This window comes from Callorhinus ursinus, unplaced genomic scaffold (genome assembly GCF_003265705.2).
Source record: "Callorhinus ursinus isolate GAN/ISIS: 27379988/994484 unplaced genomic scaffold, GSC_fseal_2.0 scaffold18, whole genome shotgun sequence".
Taxonomy (NCBI): domain Eukaryota; kingdom Metazoa; phylum Chordata; class Mammalia; order Carnivora; family Otariidae; genus Callorhinus; species Callorhinus ursinus.
Window position 1 is genome coordinate 13,640,557 of NW_027397080.1, and position 21,835 is coordinate 13,662,391.

Below are 21,835 nucleotides of genomic sequence, written 5' to 3' on the forward strand. Positions count from 1 at the left end.
CCGGGCCGCGCCGCCGCCGAGCAGCCGCCCCGCGCGCCGCGCCTCGGGAACAAAGGCGCCCGCCGCCGCCGCCGTCGCCATGAAGCCGGGGCCACCGCACCGCGCCGCGGCCGCCCACGGGGCAGGCGCCGGGAACGGGGCCGGGGCCGGGCCCGGGGCCCGCGGGCTGCTGCTGCCGCCGCTGCTGCTGCTGCTGCTGGCCGGGCGCGCCGCGGGGGTGAGTGACGCGCGCCGGTTCCCGCGCCCCCCCACCCCTCCCCGGCCCCCTGCCCCCAGCCCCCCGCGCCCCTCCTCCCGCGGACGCCACCCCCCCCACACCCCGAGGGCTGACCTCGTGGGGGCAGGCCGCCCCCGCCGCCGGCCGCCTTCGGGGCTCTGGGGACCCCTCCCCGGCGGGCGACCCGGCGGGAACCGGATTGCGGGTCGCGGGCGCTGCGCCCCTCCCCGGCGGCCCCGCGGGCGGAGCGGGGTCCCCTGCCCCGGGTCCAGAGGCGCGGGGAGGGCCTGACGGCGGGCCGGGGGTCGCCGGGCGCGGGGCCCGGGCTGGGTGTGTCGTGGGTCTTGAGCGAACGTGGCTTTTGCTTCGTGGGTGTGCCCAGACCGCGGCCACTTTTAGGGAATTGGGTGGGCTCGCCCCGGGGCGGGGAGGTGTGCGTTTGGTTCCTCCGACGGTCGCTTTGGGGAGGACAGTGGGGGCCCGGAGAGGGGGAGGGGTGGGAGGGTGACTTGTGTGAAGGTGACCTGAGGGGGTGAGTGAGGGTGACCCCGTGTCTCTGATCCCCTCCGTTGGGACCTGTGGGCTGTGTAGGGGTGAAGGATGAGGGATGAGCGTCAGTTCAGCACATGGCTGGGTGCCACCATGCCTTACCTGTATGTGGATCCTGTGGGGGGGACCTATTGTGTGTACCAGTGGCCGTGGCTATGTGTGCTTCTGGGGGGGGGGGGCTGGTGAGTGTGTGTGTGGGAGAGACCTCGGTGGTGGGTGTGTGCTTGGACCCATGGGAATGTGTGTGTGCATGCGTGCGTGCGTGCATGTGCTTGTGGATGCGTGGCTGACCCGGTGCATGGGGCATGTACCGTTGAGGGGGGCAGAGTGTGTGCAGGTTGAGGTGAGTATGTATGTACACGGTGACCCCTTGAGTGTTCCTTTGAATGACCACACAGCTGTGGGGTTGAGCTCAGTCCCCGCTCCATTAGGGGGAGCCGAGGAGGTATAGAAAAGAAGGGCCACCTCCCCACTTTGAGGGACCCAGGGACCCAGGTCCCAGGTGAGTTCCCCCATGGACACATGTCTGGAGCCCGGGCTGGGGATGAGCTGGGGGTTTCTAGGCCCAGTCTCCTTGGCTGGTTCTAGGAGCTGTGCCTCTCTGTCATTCCCCAGGCTGAACAGGCTCCAGGTCTCTCAGGCATCCCCCAGGTGCCGACCCTGTTCCCGCGTGTCTCCGTGGTCCTTGGTTGGCCGGTCTGTAAAATGGGAGGAGGACAGGCATGGATTCAGAGGTTGCTTCTTGGACAGACAAGCTCCTCAGCGGCCTTCTCCATCTGGGAGCTGAACTAAGGGTAGAGGGAGTATTGAATGCCAAGTCGAGTACGTGCCTGGTGGGCTGGTTGCCTCATCCCCAGTGCTCCCCCAAGGGGGTGGAGCAGAGGTCCCTGGGTGGGACTGGGACCCAGCCCATCCTAGCACCTGGGTCACCTTCTCAGCCACGCTTCTTTCTGAAAGACCATTTTTGAAATCAAAAGCTTGGAAATAACACAGCCTTGGGTTCAAACCCTGCTACCCCCACTGACTCATGCTGTGACCTTGGGCACGTTGTGTCATCTCTCTGGGCCTCTATTTTCCCCTCTGTAAAATGGGGCTGCTAACACCTTTCTCAAAAATGTGATGAGATGATATGTGTGCTCGTTCACAGAAGTAAACGTTTGATGTATAGATGAATGAAAGGGGGCTTAGGACAGAAGGCTTTACATTTGGAGACCTGGCAGGAATCTCGAGCTGTATGACCCTGGGCAAGTCCCATCCTTTGCTGAACCACTGTTCCTCACTAATAGAACAAGGCTAATATAATTCATGCTCCACGGGGTGGTGGAAGGAAGGAAGTGAGCGCCTGTGAGGTGGAAGACTATTCTGGAGGTGGAAGACTATTCTGGAGGGCCTCGGTGAGACAGGGTCCCTGAACCCCAGGGCGAGTTAGAGTGGGTGTGGTTCAGACCAAAGTTGAGTGGCAGATAACACCCCCTCACAGGGTCTGGGCCTGGAGGCCAAGATGGTGGGCTTGACTGGGAGGGGCTCCAGATGAGGTGGGAGAGGGGGATCCTCTCTCCTCGCCTCACATCTTCCCAGGGGTTAGGCTGTCCGGGAGGAACATCACCTCCTCTGGCCCAGGAGCCAGAAGCGTAAAGGGTGGTGCCCAGCTGCCAGGGACTCCACACCAGATGAAGAGGGTGATGCCTGTAGCAGGAGGGACCGAGGTGAGACCAGAAGAGCCCCACCCAGGATGGCTCCAGGACTGGCCTCCATGGCAGGGTCCTCTAAGGACATCACTCGATGGGCGGTGGCTGGCTCTGGGCAGGGGAGGGACAAGATGACCCCTGGTCTGCCCACCAGCTTGAAAGGGAGTGAGTGTGTGTGTGTGTGTGTGTGTGTGTGTGTGTGTGTGTCCTGGCATCTGCTTTGGGGAGTCATCTCTCCTGAGAGACCAGGTGACCAGGACTCTGAGGGACGTCCGCCTTCGGGGCCACCTCCATCACCACCCAGAAAGGCTTGGAGTGTGGGGATTCTGCAAGTCTTAGCTTGGAAACATGTTCATTTAGAAGGTCAGGACCGGAAGAAATTTTCGGTGTCATCTAGTCTTGTTTGAATATTCCCAGTGACAGGAACTCACTACTCTGTGGCCGTGAGACCTTGTGAAAGTTAGTTAACCTCTCTGTGCCTTGTTTCCGTCTTCGTAAAACTGAGAAGGACAACCACAAAAGAGGTTAATAATGTGGAAAGCTCCCGGCACAGTGGCGCAGAGTCGACAGTCAACAAATGTCGATTTCTTGTTCTTTTATGAGGTTGCAATTGCAGGGCCTGGAGTGTGGTAGGGGTAGGGGAAAGGTGGGGATGGGACCATGGGGAGGGGGGAATCAAGCAAGGAATTCTGTTGAAGCCCCACCGCCAGGCCTTGTGGTTCCTGCCCCCTCCCCGCCACGACTCTTTCCGCTGTCCTTGGGCACCGTGCTCTTCTCCAGCTACCCTGGTTGACTGTGAATGCCGAGTGGTCAGAGCAAGATTGTCCTCACTGTAAAAATTAAAAGTTGGGGACCCTGGGGCTGTTGGAGGCCAGGCTCTGACGCAGGGACACCACAGGGGCCTGCTGTCTGTTAGCCCCCAAGGTGGCAGGGGCTTCGGGGATAGACACCTGCTGTGTGACTTTGAGTGAGGGATTTCTCTCTTTCAACTTCCTCATCTGTAAAATGGGGACTATAACAGTGCCAACCTCACAGAGATGTTGTGATGAGAAAATGAGCTCCTTGGGTAGAATGAGCACAGCCTGCCATGGAGTGAGCTCTCAGGAGATAGGGCCTTTCCAGGAGGGGGCCTCGAGAGGTCAGGGAGGGCTTCCTGGTGGAGGAGGTTTTGAGCTATGCAATCAAAGTGGTCACCATGTGGCACAGAGCAAGCTGTAGCCTGCCCTGACCCGAGGCTCTCTTACTTGTCAACTGGGGACAAATACTTGACTTACAGGACTGCTACTAGGGGTACACTATCCTCATGGCAGAGTTGGGATGGGGACCCGGTGCCTTCTACTCCCTGGGGAGCAACACAGAGCCTCCAGCTGCGAATTCAGTATGTTTCTTCCTCCGTGTTGGGGGTTGGTGTGGGGTTGAGCTCTGCTGAAGAAAAAAGTAGTTTAGGGGCAGCTGGGTGGCTCGGTTAGTTACATGTCTGCCTTTGGCTCGGGTCATGATCTCGGGGTCCTGGGATCGAGCCCCGTGTCAGGCTCCCCGCTCAGTGGGGGTCTGCTTCTCCATCTGCCCCTCCCTCCCACTTGTGCTATTTCTCTCTCAATTAAATAAATAAAATCTTAGAAAAAGAAAAAAAGCAGTTTGGCCTTTTGAAAACAGATGGCTCCTCCCACCTGATGGACTGGGATATGGGGTCCCTGAGGGCCCCAGGGCAGCACTGGGGCAGGGCAGTTCTGGGCCTGGGCTCTGGAAAATGCCGGGGCACCAGTGGGGTGGGTGAGGGGGGGGTCTTTCCTGAAGGGGAGAGAGAGGTGAAGACAGAGCTCCTCAGAAGCCAGACCCTGCCACAGGCGTCCCTCCAAACCCTCCCATTGGAGCTGGGACCCCCCCATTCCCTCCCCCGCCCCAGGCCCCACTGCTGTTTCGGGTCATTCTAGAGGGGGCCGGGTCATTCTAGAGGAGGCCGCAGTAGGATTGCTGAGGGCTGGAGCCGACTGAGGCAGCTGGGACGGGAGGGGTAAAGTCTCCATCTGTCTTTGTCGCCCCCACCCCGCCCCGGGGCTGTGGGTATAATTTGGGAAGGGCTTAATGACAGAAACAGCAAACTAATGCTCACTGAAAGCCCCGCCCACTAAGCACTTGTTATGTATTGGCTCATTGAATCCTCCGAATCATCTCTGGAGGTGCGAATGATTAGAACCTCCATTTTACTGAAACGGAGGCACAGAGAAGTGCAGTGACTTGCCCACAGTCACACAGCTGGAAAGTAGCTGAGCTGGACGGAGCCAGGGCCTGCATCCTGATTTTACCCCCTCTTGCTCTGTCACCTTGGACAAGTTGCTTCTCGCTGGGGTCTCCTTACCCCCCCAGTGAAGCCCAGGATACCCACTCTTGCACAAGGACTTGCTCTCTGCCAGGCTCTGGGCTGGGGTGTCCCTTGTCTTTCCTCAACTACTCTCACCCTGGCCTTGGAGGTGGGCGACGCTAGCCGCAGGCTGCAGGTGGGGGCAGGGCTTACCCAGTGCTTGGCTGTGGGGCCCTTGCTCGTCTCCCCACCTCACAAGGCTTTGTCATCTGTAAAATGGGCGACTTTGAGGGTCCCGGGTTTGGGTTGAGGGAGAGCGCTGAGGACTGTGCAGGAAAGGGGGCGGGACTCGGGTCTGGTCCTGGCACAGGAGTCGGGAAGTATTTAGAACTTCAGGAGGAGAGGGGTCTAAAAAGCCGGCCTTCCCCCTGGCACACACGGGATGCCCCCAGTGTTGGGGCTCACTCTCTGCGTAGGTGACCAGGCCGCTGACCCTCAGAAAGTTGTCACGTGCGGGGCCCAAATCTGCATCCCTGCCGCCCCATCCCTGAGTCGTGGCCCCCTTGCTCCTAAGGTTCCCTGCGGCCCGAGTGACTTGGTGGAGCTCCCGCAGCTCGAATGCTTTCCTGATAGACCGTGAACCCCCATGGGCAGGCTTTGTGGCTGTTGTCTTCTTTGCTGAGCCCCAAGGCCAACTTCGCGCCTGGCCCAGAATTGAACGGTTGGAGTGAGTGAGCGAATGGGTGAAGGAAACCAGTACTGGGAGGTTTGGAGCCCAGGCTGGGGCTTTGTGTTGTCTCCTTTGGAGGTGGTTTGAGGGACAGAGAGGGACAGTGAGACTGGCAGAAGTCTGCCAGGCCCAAGCGTGTGCCCGTGGGCTGGGAGGCGCCCCAGGGCCGCGTGGGGTGGGCCTGCGGTCTGACTGCCAAGGCGCCCGCCGCCACATCTGGGTGGGACAGAGGCGCTGTGGCTCTGGGCTCCAGCTCAGCTGCTTGGAAGCCTGTGATTTTGTGTCTGGGGTGGGGGGGGGGGAGGGTGCCAGGAGCCGTCCTAGGGGCCCAGCCCCTTGCTCCTAGCCCCCCCCCCCAGCCCAGCAGGGGGTGGGGTCTGGGCTGGTCTTGGACCACCTGGCTTGTCTTGCTGTCCCCACTAACGGTCCACCACATCCTGGGCACATCAGGCCAGTGTCTGGTAAATATTTGTTGACTGGCCTCCTTGTGAGGATGGGGGGCCCTGCCTTGGCTCCCAGACTCCCAAGGTTCCAGGAGGCTGGGTAGCCTTTACTTCCGCCGCCCCCCCGGCCCAGAGCAGGCCCTGGCCAGAGGGGTGGCTGCTTCCCTCCCCCCACCGACCGGGCCTAGTCTCAACACCAAACAGGAAGCTGTGATTACAGGGGGGGAGTCTGGGCAGCAATGGCTGAGGGCCCAGCGGCAGGATGGGGGTGGGGGTGGCCCCTGACAAATGATCTGGCCTCTTCCCTACCCGGCTGCTGATGGTGGTGGGCAGGGAAGGCCTGTGCTAGCCCTTTATACCAGGTGGAGAGAGTTCTACCACCTCTGGGACCCAGCTGGTCAAGGGCTGCCTTCCTTCCACCCCGGGGCCCCCACCCGGGCCTTGGTGCCATCTGTTTTGGGGTCTCCAAACCTGAGGCTGTATCTTGAGGTAGTAGAAGGAGCAGGGGCCCCAGAGCCAAGTGGACTGCTGTCGAAATGCTGGTTCTGCCAATTTCTAGCTGTGTGATCTTGGCAAGTTTCCTTAGCCTCTCTGAGCCCCATTCGCTTGTTTAAAATGGGCTCAGAGTACCTCTGTCTCAAGAGTTGCTTGAGCATGGGCGCCTGGGCGGCTCGGTGGGTTAAGCGACTGCCTTCGGCTCGGGTCATGATCCTGGAGTCCCGGGATCGGCTCCCGCATCGGGCTCCCTGCTCGGCGGGGAGTCTGCTTCTCCCTCTGACCCTCCCCCCTCTCATGCTCTCTCTCTCTCTCTCTCTCTAGTAAATAAATAAAAAAAAAAATTCACTTTCCTTAAAAAAAAAAAAAGAGTTGCTTGAGCATGAACAACATGAAATAATAAAGTGCCTGATAAGAAGTGGGCGCTCTTGTAAATACTGATTTCTTCCATTTCCCTGCTTTGGTTTTGCTCTTTTCCTGTCCCTCTCTCGGTCTCACTGAGGAATTGCTTTTGGGGGTGGGAATAAGGCTTTCCCCTTGGAGAGTGGGAACCCAGTTGGAATGATCATGGCTGACCCAAGGAGAACCCTAGAGGTGGGGGCTGCCCTAAAAGGGAGAAGCTGCTATCTCACAGGTGGGAGTCCTGAAGCCCAGAGATGGCCTGGAGCCTTGCCCAAAGGTTGGGGCTTGTTATTCAGCCTCACGTGGGCTCATGGGCTCGCTGAGCCTTCGGCCACTCCCAGAGGCTGTGGCATTCCCCTCACTGAGAGGTCTCAGCCATGTGAAGCCACTTGCCAGGGCTCACACAGCCAGGCCCCGGGGCAGCTGCGTGTTGAGGTACCCTTTCGCCTGCTCTGGAGTGTCGTCTGTCCCACTGCTGCCCTTGTCATCACACCCCCTTCGGGGCCAGGGTTTTTGGGGACGGGGTGGGGAGGGGAGCCTGGGGGGGGGGGGTGGGGATCACTCTGGTTAGGGTCTTCCTCCTGCTTCGGGGATGGGCAGTGGGCTTGCTTCACCCTGGGATCAGCGTCAGCCCAAGCTCCCCTAGAGCTCAGTCTACCCCCAAGCACCACCCGCCAGCACCCCCCATGCATGCTGCACCCACCCCTCAGCCCTATTCACCAGCCCAGACTTTAATAAGGATAATTTAGGATCCATCACCAGTGGGATCTGGGAAATACTGCGGCAAACTGATGGCCAGTGGGCCTGTGGGTGGCCCATGGTGCCCATCCTTGGGCTGGGCTTTGAGAGGAGCCAGGTGGGGGCTTTGGGGGCTGAGCAGTCAGGGTTCTACTGGGAGCAGGGGAAGGATACTCTTGCTTGTCAGCGTGCCTGGCAGAGCCCATGGCTGGGGGTAGGCGCCCATGTTCCCAGCTCCCCTTCACCGGCCCACCACATGGAGACTGCCCCCACCTTGGGGGCCAGGCTGCCATGGAGGTAGAGGTCGGGGTGTCTGCAGCTGAATTCTGGCTCCTGACCTCCAGATGTGTACTGTGTTGGGCGGGCGCCCGGGTGGCTCAGTGGGTTAAGTGACTGCCTTCGGCTCAGGTCATGATCCCAGGGTCCTGGGCTCGAGCCCTGCGTCGGGCTCCCTGCTCAGCGGGGAGCCTGCTTCTCCGTCTGCCTCTGTGCTGTCTCTCTCTCTCTCTCTCTCTCACATAAATAAATAAAATCTTAAAAAAAAAAAAAAGATGCTCCCTGCACTGGGGAAGACAGGCACAGAGGGTGACGACAATAGGACGGTGATAATGGCCAGTACTCATAGGGTGCCGGTTCCCGTGCTCACCATGCTTTATCTCAGTTCTTACCACGACCCTGTGAGGGGGGTGTTGTTACCCCATTTTGCAGATGGGGACCCAGAGACCCAAGAGGGTAGGCAGTGTGCCCGAGCTGAGGCAGCTAGCAGGCGGTGGAGTCCGTGCTTCGGAGATGCCATGACGTCGGGGGCGTGGGGCCGGCCCAGCAGGTGTGTGGCTCTGTGTGCTCGTGCAGGAGGGCATCTTTTGCTCCATGAATTTGTTCATTCTGCAGCCGTTTTTGAGCACCTGCTGTGTGCTGAGCCCTGTGCTAGGGGCTGTGGGTGTGTGGGTGTATCTCGTGTGTGCGTCCTGCGTCTTGTCGGCGAGCCTTGTTCAGTGAGATGTGTCTTGGCGGTGGGTGTGTGTCGTGCGGGCGCCTGTGTGTGAGGCTTCAGGGGCAGCAGGTATTGAAGAGAAGCAGGGAGGGAGGCCCCGCCACCCTCACCCAGTCGAGTTCGAATCCCAGTTCGGAGTGGACTTGGGCAAGCCTTGGGCCAGCAAGGCCTCGCTCACTAGGCTGTGGTGAGGGGCAGTGTTGGGGGTGACGCAGCTAGCTACCTGGTTGGCGGCTAGGTAAAAGGAAGCTGCTGCTGGATAGTTACTTTGATTTTAACTTATTTTAATTATGCTTTCTCTGAGATCGTTTTGTTTCAGAGGTGAGTCTGCTACTGGCTTGTCAGGTGACCATGGGCAGCTTTTTCCCCCTCTGAGCCTCTACTTTCCACATCTGTGAAGTGGGGAGATTGGACGGGGCGACCCAGGGACCCTTCCAGTCTTCACATTTGAGGAACTGTCAGAGAGACATGAGACCAGGGCCTGGCCCTGGGGTGGCCCCTTTGGGAAGGGACAGCTGGGTTGCGGGGGACAGGGGGTGGTGAGGAGAGGCAGCTTGTTTCCTTCACGTGGCCTATCTGTGGTTCCTCTTGGGCCCAGGGTGGGACGAGCCTCTTCCCTCACCCATCACCCTGAACACCACCTCTCTTCCCAGCCTCTGGGACGTGATCCGTCAAATCCAGGTGGCCTGGGGGCTGGGCTGTGAGTCTGGTCTCCTGGATGGGGGGCGGGGGGAGCACTGGGCAGGAAGTCTAGTAACTGGGTCTAATGAGAGTGTGTTGTTTCTTGCATTTAATACATTCACTGGGCACCTGCTGGGTACCTGGCCCTGTGCCATGGGGTGATCTGGGGCTGAATGGTTGAAGCCCACGGGGTGTCGGCTTCGAAGACTTCCATGGTGGGCTTTGAGTCCAAACCAGGGCATTTGGGCTCCCTCCTGCAGGTAGGGGATGTTGGTCTTGTAGTGGGTGCAGCCTCACTGCCCCGAGGGGCTGGCACGGGATGCCAATAAGAGCACAGATGTGATAGTATTAATATTGAATTATGCCTTTTGAATGCCTGCCCTGTGCAGGGTTCTCTGCCAAACGTTTTACGTATAAAAACTCACTGAACCCTTACAACAGCCTTACGAAGGAGGTACTGTTTTCGTGATTTCGCAAAAGAGGAAACTGAGGCACAGAGCGGTTAAGGAGCTTGTCCAGGCTCACAGAGCGGCATACTTACTGGGATTTGAGCCCAGGCAGTCTAGAATGCTCTCTGGTGTACAAGCACTGCTCCGTGTTCTCTCGTGCACCGCGAACTGTCAAGTGTGGGGCCCTGAGAGGATGGGTTCAGGGCTCGGTACCCGAACCTGGGTGGCCGCTGTGGGAGAGGCCCTGATCCAGGCCCGGGGGTTCTCGGCTTCCCCCGGGTCTTTCCTCTGCTGCCCGTTTTCTGTCTGGTTGGGCCATGGGCTGAGGTCATCCTAGGCTGGGGAGAGATCAGAGGGCCAAAGAGGCCTTCAGCTGGAAGGGCCCTTGGAAACACTCTTGTCCAGCTTGTTCATTGTCCTGGCGGGGAAACTGAGGCCAAAGGAGTGATTTCTAGTCCTAGCAGGGATCTTCCGAGATCTGGTAGTTCAGCCTTCTTCTTTTGCATGTGGGGAGACAGGGGCTGAGAGAGGTGTGGTGGCTGGCCCACGGTAACCCAGCAAGCCGGTCTCTGAGCTGGGACTAAGCACTGTGTCCCCTGACTCCCAGGCAGGGCCCCATCCCTTGTACCATGTTTCTGCTCTTTACCTGTCTCTCTTCTGCCCGGCGGCGGCCCGGCTCCCACCCTCCTCTGCCGGGAAGCCATCCCTCACCCAAGACTCGGTGCCAGACGGATCCCTTTCAGTACATTCAGGGGACTTCTGCAGCTTCTTCCCTTCGCCTTGTGCACCCTCGCTGCTCGCACCCGCGGCTCCCAGCTGCTCCCTGGGCACAGAGTACGACATCACATCATTTCTCTCATCTTGGACGTCTGCCGACGTGCTGTTCGCTCTCTGGGGACTGTTCCCTTCTCCACGGGACTCCGCGTCCTCCAAAACCCAGCGCGGATGTCCCCTCCTCCGGGAATCCTTTCCTGACCTCTCCCCGGCTCTCAAGCTCCACGAGCCCTTCTTCAGCCCCCGCTCTCTTCCCTCCTTTGAGATTTCTAGGCCGTGGCCCTCTTCCACATGTTAGGGTTCTCTGCTGAGCCCCAACTCTGTTGCTGCATTTTGCCCTAGCTTCTCGCTGCCCGTGGGGTCCCACCCTCACTTCCTTGGAGCCCTCGCTTGGATACTTTGGCCGTTAGCCCTTTACATCGTCTCCCGGTTCCGCCCTCCCACAGACCCGCTGCCTTCCCTGCCCCAGTCCTGACGTTTCTGCATCGTTCCCTTTCACACGTCCCGTTCCCTGGCCTCCCACCTTGTCCTCCCCAGCCCCTGCTCCTGGATCCCCAGACTTGGGGCTGAGGAGGCTGGTCTCAGAGATGCAGCCTTCCTGCCTCATGTAGCTGGGGGAGGAGGGCACACCGGGTCCTTTTGGCCTCCACCTCTCTGGAAGGTGGACACACCATGGGCTTCCGGAGGCTCAGGCTTGGTTACCAGAGATCTTCCCGCCCCTGCCCTCCCCGGCCGCCCCCCTGCCCACCCCCCCCCTTTCTGCCCACTGTTTCTCTCCTTCCCTCTCTGCCTCCCACCGTCCTCCATCTCTCCTTCCTCCTGCTCTGCTTCCCCAGAGGCTCACGCTCCACTCCCTCCCTTGCTGGTTGGAACCTCTCATCTGCCTGACTGCCACTCAGTGGGACCAGGACCTGAGGAGTCCCTGGCGGGACAAGGGTCTTGCAGGCCAAGGGGGTGGTTGGGGTCAGAACTAGAGGGACCCTTCCTTCCTCTTCACCCTCCGGGACCCAGACTCCCCTCCTCCCCCTAACCCTCCCCATGCCTTCATCCACCCCTGCAGAAGTGCAGTTTCAAGGGCCGAGGGCTACCGGAAATCGGCCTCCCACTTTGCTGTTCACATGAGGACATGGGGCCCAAAGACAGCGCTGGACTGTTCAGGACCCCCCGGCAGTGAAGGCAGAATGGCTCCCCCAGGGCAGTGGCTCCTTGGGGGCCTCTGGGAGCCGAGCCCCGGCTTGGTTGAGTCCTGTTCTCATGTGGGGCAGGGGAACTGCGAGGCCTGCCGGGGACAGTCTGAGATCCAGAAGAAGGGATTCCGGCACTGTGTTTGGGGGACAGTCCATGAGATGGTGGTTGAGCCCACGGGGATCCTTTTTCCCTGTGGGGCTAAGGCCATGGTTCAGTTTAGGTCCGGGCAAGGGACAGAGTCTATGTACACGTTCATGTGTGTGACAGTGTCACCGTGGGTCTGTGCTGATGCATGGGGCCCTCATGTCCCCCTGCCTACTCTCTTGTTTCAGTGGCTCAGGCCCGGCGAGCCAGGAAAACCCAGGTTGCTCCCTCTCCCCTTCTCAGCTGTGGGGAGCTCTCCCCCAACACCTTGGGTGGCTGTGGACATGAGCAGCTTCCGGGAGAGTAGTGGGACAAGTTGGGAGATGCCCTCCCTACCTCAGGGAGGTTGATGCACACGTAGAAACGCGCATGCGTACAGACCTGCCTGTGTGTGTGAGACCCGAGCACACCCCCTGGTCCTGTGCACACGCGTGGAGACAAGACCCATGTACATACGTGAGCACATAGAGGCTCACACAGACAGGGACACACACACACGTCCCCCCCCACCCTCCCAAGCACATGTGGCTCTCAAGCAAACACAGCCAGACCCACACAGGCATCTAAGCCCACCTAAGCCCACTGGCAGGTGCACACACATGACTGTGCCTGCACTGTGCCTGGAAGCACCCCCGAGTGTGCTTGCACGTGTGCACCTGCATGTCCATGCACACACACGCGCACACACGCACGTCGCTGGGGCTCTGAGCTACCAGGGCTGTGTCCGTCCTTAATCCCAGCTCTTAATCCCAGAGTCTAGGGAGCCCAGGCCAGAGGGGCAGCTGGTCATCTGTGGCCTCCTTAGCAGTGATTAAGGCAAGGGTGGGGGCAGGGGGCCGAGGGACTCGGAGCTTTGTCTTCTGCCTGACCTCTAGGGACACTGCAAACTCAAACCTCGGGTTCCTTCAGAGACTCGGTTATATGTTCTTCACGGAACGCTGGGGAGGAGGGAGATGGGTGTGGCTCTGTGTCCCTGAGGAGTGACAGCTGGGGTCAGGGAGGCCAGGCGAGGTCGTCCCTTCCTTTAACCACTTACCCGGTACGGACCCTGCGTCGGAATCTTCAGCATGAGGTGTCCTGGGGATTCCGTCTCTGGGGACCCTGTTACTAACCAGGGCATTTCTGAACCCAGTGGTAAGAGGAGGCCCAGCCAGGACATGCTGACCTTGGGGCCCTGAGCAGGGATGGGGGTGGTTGTTGGGATGAGGGTCGGAGGGGGAAGCTTCCAGGACGAAGTGAGGCCTGAGCTGGGCATTGAAGGTGTCAGCACCTGGGCATTGGGAAAGGCGCGGGGACATCTTTGGCTGTTGCAGTAACGGGGTGCAGCTGGCATTTCTGGTGGGGAGAGGTCAGGGCTGCTAAGGGGTTGCAGCAGCATTGGTAATGAGAAATGCCGTTGGGTCATGAGGTGTGGCGGGGGTGCTCCTGGTCGGGGGGCAGTGTGGATGGCGGCTCAGCGGTGACTGTCCCCGGCACATGGTGGGAGGGAGGCACAGCCCATAGGGCCCAGGGCACCGTGTGGGCTGGGTCCCCCCTTCGCCCCCTGGCCCCGCTGGTGTTTGGATGGATGTGTGTGAGGGGTGGCTGGGATAGATGGCACGCTGGCCCCACTTGGGCTCTGACTGTGACCTCTGCCGGTCAGCGGGGTGACCTCGGGCCACTCACTGTACCCCTTCTGTGAAGCCGGGTGCTAACCGCCTCACGGCAGAGCAGTTGCAAGGGCTGGGGTCTACTTAGCCCAGAGTGCCGCACGTTGCAGTGCCCAGGGCTGGTAACCAGGGCTGGTAATCCCGGGGGCAGTGGTCATGAGAGGCCTCTGTCACCACTGAAGTGACAGTCGTGACCCCTGTCCCCATCCTGGCGTTTGGGGAACAGGACTGGTCCCAATGTCAGCCCTTCCGAGCTGTCCCATCTCTGAACCCCACTTCTGCAGCGCAGGCCCTTCTCCTGCAGCTGTTGTCTGCTCCAGGCCTCGGGCCGGACCGTTGGGCCTCATGCAGCCTTCCTTGGGGCCCTGCTCTGGCCTGGGGCGGGGCTGGTCCTGTGGAGCACCCTGCGGGGGGCGGGGCCATGCTGGTGGGACTGGAGCCTGGAGCCTCTGGCCTGCCTGCAGAGGGTCAGCTGAGGGCACAGGTGAGACCCAAAGATTTGGTCAGGGAAGCCGTCTGTGGTCAAGTGATGCGTGAGGAGAGGCGGGCCTGCCTCACCCTTGGGCTGCGGGGCCCGTGGGGGCCAGGGCACTTAGGGCCCTTATATCCCTAGTGGGCATCGGACTCCCTCTGAGCTCAGTGGTCAGGGATCTGCCTTTGGGCAGTGGACGGAGTGCGGGCTGGCTGGACACGAGGGTGTGCGGGACCCAGAGGAGGCTGGGTGGATTGGTGTCGGGAGGGGACGCGGGGCACTGAGGTTTTCTCTGGCACCTTCCACTTCATGCTTGGGACCGAGGGCTGGGGGGGGTCCTGGTGGAGCTTTTGGTTTCCCCTCCTTGGGATCCTTCACGGCCCCTGCTCTGCAGTCTGCACTGTACGGCTCTCTGAGGTCACCCCTTCCCCTCGTAGTGCTCAGATGGGGGACCGGAGGCAGGGACAGAGAAGGTGCGGAGCGGTGGACTGGAGCAGGGCACTGAGTGGGGGCAAGCTTCGTACCTGAGTTCAGCCTGGTAGGGGTGTACGGGGGATATGGAGCACCTGTCAGGCACAGGCCCGGCCCGCAGGATGGATGGGCCGCTGCGTGGAGAGTAGAGCGTGGAAACCAGCGGCCGGTGGGGGGGGAGGGGGGAGCTGGTGGCTGCCGGCTGAGATAGGCAGGGGCTGGCGCCTGGGAGCCTAGTGGAGCGTGGCACAGGGTGAGGGGTGGGGGCAGGGTACAGACAGACTTGTCTTCAGCTACCGAGGGGCTTTACCACGGGGCCCTGCCCCCATTCCTGCCCCCTTTCCTGGCAAGGCCACAGACTATGACGCCTCTCCCTGAGGGCAACCAAGGGCCAGCCGCACGGACCGAGGGCACCGCAGAACCCCTGAAGCCGGAGGGGGGGGCACTGGCAGAGAGGGGTGGAGAGGGGCCAGCCTGAGTTTGGAGCTGCCTCACCTTCTCTTGGGGTCACTCTGGGCCAGGCCTGCCCCCTCCCAATGGTCCCACCTGACAAAGTGGCCTTTGACAAGCACAGGGGAGGCAGTCGTGGTGCTGGGCCTCTCCCACTTGCGGTCTGCAGAGTCAATGTTTGCCCTTTTGGGTGAGGGGGCGGGGGGCTGGGGAAGCTTCACCTGGGGTGTGGTTGGGGGATATGCCACGGGAAGGGAGGTGAGCCGGGGGAGAGCTTACCTCCCCTCCATCTGAGTATTTGAGTTGGGGCTCTGCTGTGTGACCCTGGGCAAATTCCTTACCCTCTCTGAGCTGCAGTCTCACATTCACTGTTTTGTTACCCCCCCCCCCAAACAACAGCTTTATTGAGATTTGACTCACGTACTATACAATCCACCCATCTAAAGCATCTAATTCGGTGGGTTTTAGTATATTTACAGAGTTGTACAGCCATCCCCAATTTTGTACATTTTTCTCACCCCAAAAGTCTGTCCCTTTTAGCAGTCACTCCCCATCTGCCCCCAGCCCCCCAGCCCTACGCCATCTCTTCTCCTTTCTCTCTCTGCGGATCTGCCTCGTGCAGTCAGTGTGGGCCGCGTCCACATTGGGTGGTCTTCTGCGGCTGACTTCTTCCACCCGCTGTAACGTTTCCAGGCTTCATCGTGGGGCAGCAGGTGCTGGGACCTCAGGGCTTGCTTTGTGGTGTAGTATTCCGTTGTGTGGACATGCCATCTCTTACTTATCTTGTCAGCGGATGGACACCTGGCTCGGTTCCACTTTTTGCCTATCATAATTAAGGCGGCTTTTTTTTTTTTTTTTTTTTTTTTAAACTTACGTGGACAAATGTTTTCCCTTCCCTTGGATGCACGGCCCGGGCGTAGAATTCCTGGCTTGTTCGCGACTCTCCGTGTAACCTTTTGCGGAGCTGCCGGGCCCTTTGCCCCTGTGGCCGCCTCACGAGGCTCCGACTACTCCGTCTTCCCCCTGACACCTGTTCTCTTGTGACCCTGGTCACCTTCATTCCTGCATCCATCTATCCCTCAGGTATTTATGGAGCGTCTATATTTGACAAGGCAGGGTGCTCACCGCAAAAGTCGGGGGAGAATGGGTCCCTCGAGGAGCTGTTCAGATTCGGCGGCACAAGATTTTTAAAAACCTCCGTGTGTTTAGTGACAGGAGATAAAGATGATCACGGGTAGAAGCTGGGGGTGGTCGGGAATCACGGGGCCCCCTGAGAGCTGAGGAAAAGAGAAAGCAATCTGTGTGTGCTGACTACTTACCGTATGTCAGAGCCCAGTGCTTCAGTCTTCAGGACCCTCTGGGCTGTGTTGTCCCATTTGCAGATGGGAAGGCTGAGGTTCAGGCCAGGCAGTGGCCCCCGGGTCACCCAGCTGAGAAGTAGCTGGGCTTTGGGCCAAGAACCTGTTTGGATAATCTCATTTCATCTTCCCAACCCTTTGAGGTTGGTACTGTTATTATGTCCATTTTGTAGGGAGGAAATAAGCTCAGAGAGGGGGAGATACTTGCTCAGGGTCACACAGCTCCAGAGGGCCAGGGCTGGGATCTGGACCCCAGCAGTCTAGCTTCAGAGCCCCTGCTTCCTGCCAGGCCCTGCCTATCTCCCGGGACTCAGGAGAGGAGGGTGAGAGCCCCCGCCCTTTCCCGATCAAACCCACAGTCTCACAGAGTGTCATCTTGGGCTGGAGGCAAGTGTGGCCCTCGGCGGGCTTCAGGGGGCTCCTCTACCTGCTCTTCCCCCAGTGTTTTGGTCTGATTCCTTGCTCTGTGCCTCACCTTTCCACGTGGGCCCTGGTGCTGGTGGGCCCCCATGGCTCACTCCCCGAGTCTGGCTTGTTCCATCCCTTGAAGTGGATCAGCTCCGAAGCCAGTGGGAGAGCTCAGGGCTGGGGGTGGGGAGTCGAATCTCCACCACGTGTGAGTTCCTGCTAGGTTATAAATAACCTAGCAAATGGGATGGTGAGGGGGACCACAGCCCGATTCCTCAAGGAGGCTGGGCTTGGACGCACACACAGATGGGGACACTTTGGGGGTGGGTGTGTGTGCGTGTTGTGCGTCCTCAGGCTGTATGCTGGCATGTGCCTGAGAAGCTTTGGGGAGGGTGTCAGAGCTGTGAGGCTTCCCAGGACAGCTGGAAGGGCTGGGCCTGCCCTGGGCTGATTCCAGGGTCTGTTCAGTGTCCTGGAGGAGACCTGGGGGCCACCTGGCTTCAGGGGCCCCCCAAGATCAGGCTGAGGATCCCTCTGCCCCTAGGGCTCGGCTTCTTCCTTCCGGTCCTGTGAGCATGAGAACCAGACACAGGGCCCTGGGTCCTCTCTGTGCCCGCCCCCCTCCCCCAGCCCCTTCCCTACCGCCAGGCCCCATTTCCCCCTGCCCGGCCACCCCTCAGCTCCATCCTGACTGGACTCTCCACCTGAGTTCTCTGACCTCTAGTAAGTCGCCTGGCCTGTCTACGGGGTAAGGAGGATCGTTTCGCCTGGCTCCTTGTAAGGAGCCTGGCGTTCAGCAGGTGCTCCGGAAATGCTCCTTTCCCCGCAACCCGGGCCTGCTTGTAAAGTGGCTGGAATTGTAGGCTCCACTGGGAGCCTGCTAATCTGCAGGTTTTTGCATGTAATTTGCAGAGTCATTTTATGAAAAAAATATGCTGGGATCAGTCTGTTTCTCATCCCTCCTCTCAGCTTTAGCTGGAGTCCTCCCGGCTGGATTTTGGAAGGACCAGAGAGGAGCTTTGTAAACCCCCCTGGTTTTATACATGGGGAGACTGAAGCCAGAGGCCAGGGCCTCCCGCAGGATCACACAGTGACTGGGGGCAGGAAGGGGGTGCCGTGGGGCTGTTAAGGGTGATCCCATTCCCAGTGATCTTTGAACAAATATGGAGGCTGACTGTGTCCCAGAGATATTCTGGGTCCTGGGAACACAGGAGTGGCCTCGGTGGACCCAGTCACCATCCCCAGGAGCTGTTGCAGGGGGAGATAGACATTAAACGAGAAAGTCAGTAAGCGAATTTTGCAGGCACTGGTAAACTGGGAGACAGCCTTGGCGTTGATGGAGTGACTGGGTGTGTTGGGAGGTAATTCGGGTGGATTTAGTGGTCTGGGGTCCCTCTCTGAGGAGCTGAGTTTTGAGTTGGGACACCGTGTTGCATCTAGCACCTCCTAACTGCCCAGTCCCCGCTCGGCACATCACAATGGGCGTCTCTGTGTGGGGAATCATGATCCCCATTTCATAGGAGGGCACACTGAGGCCCCGTGAGGTGAAGGTGCTTGACCAGCGTTCTCTGGAAGCTGGGACTGGAACATCTGACCTCACACCGGGTTGCTCGTCGGAGGTCTGTGGGCCCCGGGAGTGGGCAGGCCCTCACCTTGATTGCCGGCAGGGCTGTTTGCAGAGCCCGGAGACTCAGTCCGAGGCAGCTGCTGGTGAGTCACGGGGTGGTGGGTGGGGCTGCTCACCTGAGCCATCTGTCAGGGGAGGACTTGTCCTTCATTTCTACCGATTCCCAGACATTAGGTCAATCTGTCCGTCTGTTGGTGTCTGTACAGGATACTGTCAGGGGTGGGGCTGGTGTGGTCCCACCTGGTGGGGCAGGCTAGGGAGGGCTGGGAGTAGGTGTGCACTACAGTACAAAGAGTATGGTCTTGGGGGTTCAGCTGATCCTGGGTTCAAATCTGGCCCCACTGCTGCGTGACTTTGAGCCAGCTACTTCACCTCTCTGGACTCTGATATGCCCATCTGCGGAATGCGGAGAATAATCCCTCACTGGGAAGATGTCTGTGAGGAGAAGTGAGGCAAGGTGCATAGAGAGAGCCTGGCACAGAGTGGGTGCTCCCTCCGTGGTAACTAACTGTTGTTCAGGATAAGGGATGGAATGGCCCCAGGCCTCTTCTGGAAAAACGCCCAGTGAAATGAGTGTCACGGCACAAACTGGGATCTCTGCTTGTAGTCTCGGGGGTTCAGGAATTCCCTGAGTGCAGGATCTGGTGTCAGTGAGGCCAGGGTTCAAGTCCCCTTCTGGTAGCCTAACAGCCCCGTTCTCGTTGTAGATGGGGATAGTAGTGTCTGTGTCCCAGGGAGACCGAGTGGGTTCAGTGAGATTTGGTAGAAGGGGGGGCCCGTTCAAGTGGAGCATGGTTGGTGGCCCCTCTTCCCTGGTAAATGACAAAATGATGGAGGTAGTCCCCAAGAAGGGCCTTCCTAATTTGGACCAGTCAGGTGGTTGGCATGTGGAGGCCTCCCAGATGAGGCATGTTTTGAGCTAACTGAGCTTCATGAGGACAGACTTGTCCTGTTGATCGTAGGACCCTACGTTCCTAGAATTGTGCCTGGCACACAGTAGGTGCTTCCTAAATCCTGCTTGTAGATCGAGTAGGTGCTGACCAAGGTGGAGGTGGGGAAGAGGGTTCCCTTCAGAGGCAGGGACAGCATGGGGCAGGCCTGAGAGTGCCCCACCGTCCCCAGCACCGTGAAGGGTTTAGTGTGGGGGTAACAAGAGGGGAGGGTGGGCCACTGGGGGAGTAGGCTGCTGAGTCTGGAAATGGGGCCTCAGTGGGTAGTCCTGCTTTGAGGCACCAGCTTGGGGACAGGAATAAATGAGCAGTGTGAGTCAGGATGGCCAGGAGGGTGACACTCAAAGGCAGGTGGCTGGGGTTGACAGAGTGGTGACAGGGGTGACCCAGCCCTGGGTTGAGGAGGGGGCTGCTTTTCCCAGGGTCTCAGCGGAGGCCACATGGTAGGCAGCCGTTCAGTGGCCAGCCTGCACCCCCAACTAGGACAGACAGGAATGACAGCCCAGGACCTGGGCTGGCAGGAGAAGAGAGTGGGTGGGTGAGGTGTCTGGGCCAGCAGGCCACCAGACCTTTCCAGGCCTGGGGAGGGAGCTGGGCGCCGCCACGCCAGCCCGTCTGTGGCCAGGCGTGCTGTGCAGGCCCTGCCAGCCCCCCTCAGGCTCTTGTGTTGTTCTCTTCTCTTCTGCATGTCCCTCTATCTGCCCGTGAGCTTCCTCCAGGAGAAGGTTTCCGGTGGGCTCTCTGCAGAATGAAGGCGCCCAGGAGTTTCACAGACCAGAGAACGGCAGGGATGGGGGTGCAGAAGAACGTGCTATTTCTAATCATAAAAGTACTCTGGGGGCGCCTGGGTGGCTCAGTGGGTAGAGCGTACAACTCTTGGTTTCCGCTCAGGGTGGGGGGATGGAGCCCCGCGTGGGGCTCTGCGCTCAGTGGGGAGTCTGCTTGAGATTCTCTCCCTCTGCCCCCCTCCATAAATACATCCTAAAAAAAAAGTACTCTGAGTTTATTATAGAAAACTTGGAAAATACAGACAGGTCCTGAGAGAAAGAAATGAAAAACTGTCTGTCATCCCACCACCCAGTCTCTGGAAAGCTTTAGTAGGATTCAGTGTTAAGAAATTCACTTTGGGGACGCCTGGGTGGCTCAGTTGGTTAAGCGACTGCCTTCGGCTCGGGTCATGATCCCAGGGTCCTGGGATCAAGCCCCGCGTTGGGCTTCTTGCTCAGCAGGGAGCCTGCTTCTCCCTCTCCCGCTCCCCCTGCTTGTGTTCCCTCTCACGCTGTCTCTCTCTCTCTCTCTGTCAAATAAATAAATAAAAATCTTAAAAAAAAAAAGAAAAAGAAATTCACTTTGGTGGGGAGTTTGTTAAAGCAGGATCACGTTGTCTATTTTTTTGTAACCTATTTCTAAACTTAACGATACTAGCATTGATAGCCAGTGTTTATTGAGCAGTTGGTTAATGTGGGGGAGTCTCCTGTGAACCCGCGAGGTGGATTTTATCTTTGTTCACCAGGAGAACCAGGCCGAGAGAGTTAAGTACCTACCCAAGGTCACCCAGGTATTGAGAGACAGAACCATCTGTACAGTCCTCCCAGCAGCGTAGCTGTATGTCCCACCTCCTGACAAGCGATGCGTGCATTTCCCCGGGTCCTGAAATAGTCTTTGAAACAAGTGAAAAATGGAAGCCTTCTGTTAGCCAGTCATGCCTTTTAATGACCGGATAGAAGAGAGCGTGGGTTTGTGAAAACACAATTATTGAGAGCTGTGTCGTATTCCGTGTTGCGGTTATGCCTTAGCTTACTGAACTAGTCCTCTGTTGCTCGGAATGTTGGCGATTTCCGCTTTTTCTCTTACAAATAGCATTGCCCTGGATCTCTTTGACCCGAGGACCGGCTGCCTGGCTGGCCCGCGGTGTCGGAATCAGACAGGCCCTTAGAGCACCAAGCTCCACTGGTCGTTTTGCAAATGAGGAAGTACGGAGAAGGAGAAGGGGGCTTGTCTAGCTCCGGGAACCAGGCAGGTCTCAGCAGCAGGGAGCTGGGAGCGGCTCGCTCCCTGCGGTGGGGGGGGGAGGGGCAGGGGGTTCCAGGGAGGAGGTGGTGGGAGCGCAGCAGGGCTGGGTAGTGGACGAGGCGAGGAGCTGATAGTGGACTCTGGGCGTGTGGTGGGGAAGGCTCTGCTGCCAGGATGCCCTTGGCAGAGCACTTGGCTGAGATGGGATGGGCCCACAAGGGTGTGTCCTGCCCTCTGAGAGCCTCGGACCTCGCAGGAGCCTGGAGCTGGGTGTCTGGAAGAAGGGCGCTGGGAGGGTGTGTCCGTGACAGTGTGTGCCTCTGGGCTTTGCTGACTGTCCAGTTCATCCTGGGCCTTCTCTGCTCCTCCCCCAGGCCCTTCTGCCCTCTGGCACTGGGGCCCTGTGGCCTTTTCCCCAGCAGATGCCGCCTTCCTGCCCCTCACCCCTCCAGCAGCAAGTGAATGTGGCGGGTGCTGGATTCCCAGCCAGGGCAGCTGTGGACGGGTGGGGGCTGGGGACCGAGACGTCCCCCGTTCCCGGGCCCGGCTCTCCTTTGTGTCGCCCCCTTGGCTGTCCCGCTGCCCAGAGCCTGGCCCCGGCCCACATTCCTGCGGTGACGCTCTGGGTCTCCGGGTTGGAGCT

At 59.3% G+C, this 21,835-nt stretch overlaps 1 protein-coding gene across 1 annotated transcript in view; it reads left to right on the plus strand.

Moving 5' to 3' along the window:
- Window positions 1-64: 64 nt before the first annotated feature.
- SDC3 (syndecan 3) overlaps window positions 65-21,835 on the plus strand; it is a 33,978-nt gene continuing 12,207 nt past the window's right edge. The window contains exon 1 of the mRNA XM_073903600.1: window positions 65-217. Within this exon, the coding sequence (XP_073759701.1) occupies window positions 80-217 (138 nt within the window). The 5' untranslated portion in view covers window positions 65-79. The remainder of the gene's footprint in view (window positions 218-21,835) is intronic.